The 8263-nt window shown below is 39.0% G+C and overlaps 1 protein-coding gene across 1 annotated transcript in view; it reads left to right on the top strand.

Moving 5' to 3' along the window:
• The first annotated feature begins 577 nt into the window (after positions 1-577).
• kcnd1 (potassium voltage-gated channel, Shal-related subfamily, member 1) overlaps positions 578-8263 on the top strand; it is a 60844-nt gene continuing 53158 nt past the window's right edge. The window contains exons 1-2 of the mRNA XM_026269106.1: positions 578-984; positions 1885-3694. Of these exons, the coding sequence (XP_026124891.1) occupies positions 2580-3694 (1115 nt within the window). The 5' untranslated portion in view covers positions 578-984; positions 1885-2579. The remainder of the gene's footprint in view (positions 985-1884; positions 3695-8263) is intronic.

Genomic DNA, 8263 nt, shown 5'->3' with positions numbered 1-8263 from the left:
GCCAAAAAAAAAAAGGGAAAAAAAAGTTTTTAAAGATTGTTTTGACTTTTCCAAACAATTTTTGCAGATAAATCTTGATTTTTAGTTGTGTTGGCTTATTTTAATACTTGTTTTATAATAGTTTTAATTATTTTAACTCATCTTAAGGTCCTCTTGGGTGTTTACTGAGGCCCCCTAGTGAGCCGGGCCTCCTGTTTGAGAACCATTGCTTTACGTCAAAAGATGTAACACAAATTCAATAAAGTGTGTCCACACTTTTGACTAATAATCTACTGTATATAATACAATTTTATGATACCAAACAATGCTAAAATGAAATTGGACAATAAGGATTATCATTGATGTAAAGCTCCCAAAGCATCTCCCAAAGATTTCCGATCTCCGTCAATGATTTTAATACATTCTCCACTTTTCAGAAGTGTGCTGGCACCCCATTGTGCTCGGAAGCAGCTGAGGAAACTGAAATAAGAATGAAATTCTCATCCTGCTCCCACTGCCGAGAGAGGTGGAGCAACATGAAACGATCTGTTGAAAGAGGAGAGGATGCGATGTGTCTGAATGCAGTAACCTGCAACAAAGGGCACAAGAAGATTGTGTGATCTAGTATTGTCAGGTTGTGTGGAACCTGAGCTATTGCCTCGTTCTCCATGACCCATTGTAGGGCAGGATGCATTTGCGAGAGATATAAGCTTTAAATGGATGTGTATAAGTGTAGAGAGAGAGTGTGAGAGAGAAAGAGGGTGGGGAGGTTGAGCAAGCAAATGAGAGTAAAAGAGAGAGAGAGAGAGGCAGCGCACGAATGCAACAGAGCAGCGGAGGAGAGGAGAGAGAGAGGCAAGGAGGACTAGGCATTACGGTCGCGCCTTTACAAGCTGCACGCGAGATGCCAGGACTGCTGCAGAGAGATTGCTGTTTCTTTCCTTTTTCTTTCTTTCATCAGCTTTCCCTCACATTGAACTCTTCCTCCTCTCGTCTGTCTCAGAGGTAACAAGTCTTTAAAAATAAGTCATTACTTATCGTTGCTGCTGTCAACTTGCTTGACTTTTTTTATGTTGTTTTATTTACGGCTCTCATTAATTTTGTGAGTCTCTTAAAAGAATGTGCATTTAGCAAAATTTTAGAAGTACCTACATTTGCGTTTACACTCTCGTCTGAAGAAAAAAAAGAAAGAATAAGTTGGTTAATGTGTTTTGCTCCAAAGCTGCATTAGTGCTAATGTAAACCCAGAATTTACTGTTCGTCTTCTACGTGCATGTTCTTGAGCATGGCGCAGGAGGTGTAGAGTAATGCATTATTGATTTTTGATTGTGGGAATGTGTTGTATGCATTATGTTGGGACTGGGCTGGGTCACCCTTCCTCTGAAAGTCGTGTGGTTATGTGATGATAACCCTAAAAAGTTTGTGTTGGTTTCAAAATCTGATTCTGGGTTAGGGAGGTTCTTTATACTGAGACATTTAGATGCAACAGGAAGTTGCATTAGCTTAGAAGTGGGGAAACACATTATTGATTGACTTTATACGTTGCATATCGATTGTTTTGAACCTGAACATTTACTTTTGCAAAATAATAGCATTTTTCTGATTGCATTGAAAAATGATAGCTCTCTATGCAAACTATTTTTATTTTTTTAGAAAGTACTACAAATAGATAAATATTTATAAGCAATTTATGAATGTATTTCTGTGTATCCTATTTTATCTATCTACAGTGTAATGGCACATGTTTTCTGTGTAGCACAAAGTGTGCGAGAGCTCTCATAAACAGACTGTGAAGCTTGTTTATTTTAACAGTCTCTGACGTAAAACATGCTGGCGAAAGTAGCTACTGTATCCCATGTTGCTTTAAGACATCATCTAAGGATTTGTTGTGCTGTTTCATGACAGGTGCATGAAGGAACGGCCATACTTGGAGTCCAGGTGGCTGCAGTTCTGAGATCTCCGTTTGAAAATCTTCTCAGCCTCTTGTGAGATTGAGTAGCCACTTGAAGCTTGAAGAAAGAAAAATTAAAGACAAGAGCCTTGAAATTGCATAAAAAGGAGGGAGAACGCCTTCAAAACAAAGGAATGGATGGAATAGAGGAGAAATAGTCTTCTTGCCTCATCACAGACTAATAAAAATTTGAAACGGCACAGCGCAGCAACAAATCAGTATTCCCCGGCAGAGCTTGCAAGAAATGGCCAAGAGGGTTAACCCTTTAAATAGCTGAACTGATTCTTTGAACAGCCACAATCTGCAAACAAAAGACTTGAGCTGATGAATTTTAATGGGTCATTTCAGAATCTTTTTTGATATATGGAGATCCTCAGATTCAAATGGCTTTGACACTCTGACAGCCCCAAATTTTTTGTAGCAGATAATGAAAACACACGCCTACTTCCATTTACCTCACAGGATTCCTTCTTAGCTTAATAAATGTACAGACAGAGCAAGGAACTATTCTGAGATCCTCAGCTCGGATGACTAGTTTGGAAAGACTCTCTCTTGTCCAAAACGGTTCAGAAAAACTTCTCAGGGCTGACTGGTGTTCTTCTCATTGACATATTTGATTCATTAGCAACGCTTAGCCACCAAATTAAACATGGCTGCTGGAGTGGCAACATGGCTACCATTTGCCAGGGCAGCGGCTGTCGGCTGGCTTCCTCTGGCCAAGAAAACCATGCCCAAACCACCAGTGGACAAAAAAAGCCGCAACGACGAGATCCTGTTCGTAAACGTGAGCGGGCTCCGCTTCCAGACATGGAAGAACACGCTGGACCGCTATCCCGACACCCTGCTGGGCAGCTCAGAAAAGGAGTTTTTCTACAACGAGGACACTCAGGAGTATTTCTTCGACAGGGACCCGGAGATGTTTCGCCACATTTTGAACTTCTACCGAACCGGCAAGCTTCACTACCCGAAGCAGGAGTGCATTCAGGCCTTTGACGAGGAGCTGGCGTTTTACGGCATCGTGCCAGACATTATCGGTGACTGCTGCATGGAAGAGTACAGGGACCGCAAGAAAGAGAACCAGGAACGTTTGGCTGAGGACACGGAGGCTGAGAATGCGACAGATACCCCACTTCCGCCAGACAGCACATCTCGGGAACGTTTGTGGCGTGCCTTTGAAAACCCCCACACAAGCACCATGGCTCTCGTTTTCTACTACGTCACTGGTTTCTTCATCGCTGTTTCAGTCATCGCAAACGTGGTGGAAACCGTCCCCTGCCGACCCCCCAAAGGCAGCAAGAAAGACTTGCCATGCGGGGAGAAATACACGCTGGCGTTTTTTTGCATGGACACGGCCTGCGTCCTTATCTTCACATTCGAGTACCTCATGAGGCTTTTCGCCGCGCCCAGCCGCTGCAAGTTCATGCGCTCGGTCATGAGCGTCATTGACGTTGTCGCCATCATGCCCTACTACATCGGCCTGGTCATGCCTGAGAACGAGGACGTGAGCGGCGCGTTCGTCACATTGAGGGTGTTCCGCGTCTTCCGGATCTTCAAGTTCTCGCGTCATTCTCAGGGCCTGCGAATCCTGGGTTATACTCTGAAGAGCTGCGCTTCTGAGTTGGGCTTCCTCCTGTTTTCCCTCACCATGGCCATCATAATATTTGCTACCGTCATGTTCTACGCCGAGAAAGGTACCAAGGGAACCAACTTTACCAGCATTCCAGCCTCCTTCTGGTACACCATTGTCACCATGACAACTCTTGGGTAAGTCCATTCCCTTTTTATCTGCAGCTTGTGATGTTTTGAATCTGCGACAGATTGTTTTTCTATATGCAGCGACTGTCGACTGGTGTTTTTGTTTAGACTACAGTGAAACTGGTTCCATGGTAGCATTAAAAAAGCTAAGGAAGGATTAGATGAGGTCCATTAAGAACTTTCGAGAAAATTCCCATGTGATCCAAACCACTTACAGCTTCATTGCTCATTTATGATGCTGACAATGTTCTTATATAGAAGTTTAAATGAAACCTTTGCAGTGATGTTTGAATATGAACAGGGTTTTGTCGTAAAGTTATAGCTATTGTGTGAGCTTTTTTTTTTTTTTGATTGAACACTGATTTGCTTACAAGCATTCAGGTTTACTATCGCACTTTTTTTGTTATATCTAATAATTATATTATTATATTTAAAAAGTTAATACATAAAATAAACATAAATTTATATTATTTAATTATTGTATATTATTAATATAATTATTTCTATGATATTGTATTTAATAAAAAATGTCTGTAGTAACCGGGTTAGTTACTTTCTTCTTGCTTAAATTTAAGACACCTGTCTACATGTTAAAAATGCAAGGTTAGAGAAACTTAAATCACCCCTAGCTACAAAACCAGTATATGTGACTTTGATTCCAGCAGTTATACCCTGAAACCTCTTTTATGGTTCTCTGTAGTGAGACATTTGCTCATAAACTGAGCTGTGAATAAGTGATGCGCTGTTTCTGTGTCTGGCCATTGGTTTGCTGTCAGGCTTTAGGGAAGCAGAAATGACAGAGTCCGGTTTTCTCTTGTTCACTGATGCAGTTTAATCCCTCAGAGTGATAGATGAAGAGTGGAACGCTGTGTCACTGCGCTCCAGAGCAGAAGATGAGGGAGATAGGTGAAGCGTACTCATTTTATGTGTGTTTCTCCTGAAACGTTTGGCTGTTTTGCAAATATCTCAATGTGGTCTCTCTTTCTTTTTTCATGTTGTTGTTGGGTAGAAAACACCCACACAGATGCAATGAGAATAAGTCAAATGTTGCAGAGTATGTGATGCAGATTATAGCACATGTAGGCTGTGTTCCCAATGACTTAGTATCATACAGTACTACTATTTTTTTCAGTATGTAGTAAGTATACTGCACAAGTGTGCTAGTTTTCTGTATGCATGGAACACCTGAATGAGCTGCTACTTTTGGCAAAAAGCGTGGTATATAACCATAGCACACTGTGAAATGTATCCTACAATGTAATGTGCTCGATTTGACCTTCCATTTCAAGTGTTAAGAATAAATTGGCAGCAATATCTATTCATTTGTTTTGTTTTCAAACAGATTTCCCTTAGCACTAATGGCAATGTTTGAGCCAATAATCAGGTTCTGAGAAGAAAATCTCCCTTCATTGCATTATAAATCCACTTCTGTTGAAGCCATCAGCCAGTGTAACTTCAATTTAATGTAAGTTTTGTATTTAGAAGTTTGAATTTAATTCCCAAATTTCAAATGAGGACTTCTAATGTGCGACCTTTATTCTATCATATAATACAATAAGAAACTATTTAGCTATATATGTGTAATTATATATATAGCCAGTGACTAAAATTAAAGGGGTCATATGATGTTTTTTTAAAGATCATTATTTTGTGTATTTGGTGTAATAGAATATGTTGACATGCTTTAATGTTAAAAAAAAAACTCTATTTTTCAAATACTGCACATTATTGTAGATCCTCTGTGCCCCACCTCTCTCAAAAATGTCTAGTTTTCTAAAAATTCCCTCCTTAAGACAAGCGCAGTTTGCTCTGATTGGCCAACAGGCCCAGTGCGTTGTGATTGGCTGAACACTGCAAGCTCTCGTCTGAAATGTAACGCCCCTTTCCATAATCGCAAGCATCAGCTAAAAAAATAATTGTAAAGACAGTTAATCATTTCCTTAGTTTTACCATCAGTTCATGTCTGAAAGGGGAACAGAGTGGCATGACAGACACAGTGATGAAGCTCACACACAAGCCATGGATGTTTAAGACAGCTGACTCCACTGTGTGACTCTCTCTCTCTCTCTCTCTCTCTCTCTCTCTCACTCTCTATCACAGATGCGAGGGCACACACTCACATGCGTGATGCTCAAAACTCCGCATTTGAACATTCAATAGCAAATACTTAAACTAATAACAAAACATACAGTAGCTGATTCAGAAGCACCAGATTGTCATAGCAAAGTCAGAATTACCTCCTCTCCTAGGATCACAAAACGTTCATCCATAAAATGCGTTGCTGTTCTGTAAGTAATCTTAAAGATTCCTAAAAGCATCTAATGTAGGCCAAATAAAGTGCTTTTGCTTTCGCCTAGATACACGCAGCATCTCCCTGACATGACTGCTTCATCTGTGTTACTGAAACCTTCCCTTTTTTCTTTGTGTGAACATTTGGGTGGCATTGCGCAAATATTTCCACATAGTGACATAGACATGTGGGGGCGTGTTTGAATGAGCCATTTTAGAGTGGCGTGACAGTCTTAACTTTGATAAAGAATATCTCTTTGGATTTGCAACTAACTTTCACAAAAAGCTTGTAAAACTACAAAGAAAAAGAAAAATTTAAATCGCATCATGTGATCCTTTTAAAAAGACTGAACTATCAAAACTATGTCTTCCTTAATTTCAAATCTTGGCTTTAAATCAGAGTTTGTAATGTTATGAGTCACACATCCAGATTGTTTCATGACTTTTTATTCTTTATTAAAGAGTTTTTCAGAATGCTTTATGGAGAAAACGTATTGGAAAAATCTGTCTGATGGCTGCACTTTGTATCACAGTGACTTGGGGGGTTATGATCCAAACTCATATTTGTAATGTATATCGTTGCATACTGCATATGGTTTCACATACTTTTTTTAGTTGCAGCCAGTATACGTTGGATGCTTTGATATACGACATTGTTGTGATTTTGGTGCAACTACATTTCTCTTGCTTTCGGGGAGTGAAAAAGTTATGATGGTCTGTAACAATAGTGGACAGGTTTAGATATCAGATTCACGTTAGTATTAATGACAATCTTCCTGTGCATTATGCAAATGTCGGAAATAGCACCATATTACTCATAATATCGGAGCTTATCGTGCAAATGTCAGGAGCTGCGTATTAACACTCTCAGCAATACATCATCCTGTTTACATGATCATCGCACACACATATATTACCTGCTATCAGGTTTTCAGCAGTTTTTCATCAAACGACATGAACACTTTATACATTTATCTTTGGTGAGATGGTAATAACCATATCTGAGCAGAGTTATTGCTATCTAGAAGTCTACATATTTTATATACAATTTTTGTATATATTGAACTGTGTAAAATATGATCTTCTTCCACCTTTATGTATAATCTGAAACATATTATTAGATTTGCCCATTTCATGAAGTGGAGCTCCCAAACAGATGGTTCTTATTAATATAAGAGGTTCAGATGTTTGATCTAACAGTATCATGGTTTCAGTCTATCTGTTTATGCCATCTAGAAACCATCTATAATGTGCTTATTAGTAGATATAATCACTGTTGCTATTGCTAGAGGTGATTTTAAAAAATTATTAAACCTGTGTCACACATTTGCCATGTGTGATGGTTGATATTGCGTGGTTTAAGAATGGTTGGTATTGTGATTCAGTTTTACAATTTTTCTCCAGGCGAATTTTGCTTAATGCGTATTTATTTATTTATTTTGCTTTAGAATTTGTTTTTCCTTCGGGAAAGTGATTATTATTATTATTTTATTTTCAATTTCAATTGCATTTCCTTTTTTAAATGAACAAAATAAAAAATATTTTCACCCTCATGAAAAACTTGTATGATTTTTGGCAAATCATTGTTGCTGGCATGTTTGAATATGCAGAAATGTGAATGAGATTTCAGAGCTATAGTGGAAGGAAAGATTTTAAGCGAATAATGATGTCAAGCAAGTTTTGTCTGTGACGCCATCCTGCAACTTAAAACCTAATCGGTGACATTTCACCTTAAAACTAATTACTTTTACATAGACCTGGCTATGTGACCATTGTATAGTCTCCAAAGAAAATCAAATCTGGAAGCAATCATGTTGGAACAGCAAAAGTAATGTTCAGTGTTCAAATTCAGTACTATCTGTTTATATTTATATGTTAATATGCCCGGAAAAAAAACAGAGCGACGAGAAGTATGGCACTGTAAACCCTATAATCATATTTTCCAAATATAATTATGCACTTCTGTGGTTTGGAAATCCCGGGCAATGAAAAAGTAAATAACTCCATCAGGTTGCATGCTTCAGCGTGCATGTTAATGAATGTTTAAATTGAATAAATGAATATATTTGTGGCTGTTCAGTACAGAGATCACCTGATGCATTCATGTTTTATTCTGGGTTGGGTTGACTGGCCATGTTCCCTCTGGAGAGAGCCGGATAAACGCTCTGCTTTAGCATTACTGTGCAGTGAGAAATGCATGTGTGCAGATCAAAGGAGCGAGCAAAGACACTGAGCAAGTACAAGATTCGATTGGTTGGTCTGTGGCGGCAGGCGAGTGGAATTCACATT

The sequence above is a fragment of the Carassius auratus genome, chromosome 8 (genome assembly GCF_003368295.1).
Source record: "Carassius auratus strain Wakin chromosome 8, ASM336829v1, whole genome shotgun sequence".
NCBI classification, from domain to species: Eukaryota; Metazoa; Chordata; class Actinopteri; order Cypriniformes; family Cyprinidae; genus Carassius; species Carassius auratus.
This window is presented reverse-complemented; position numbering and strand designations above follow the sequence as displayed.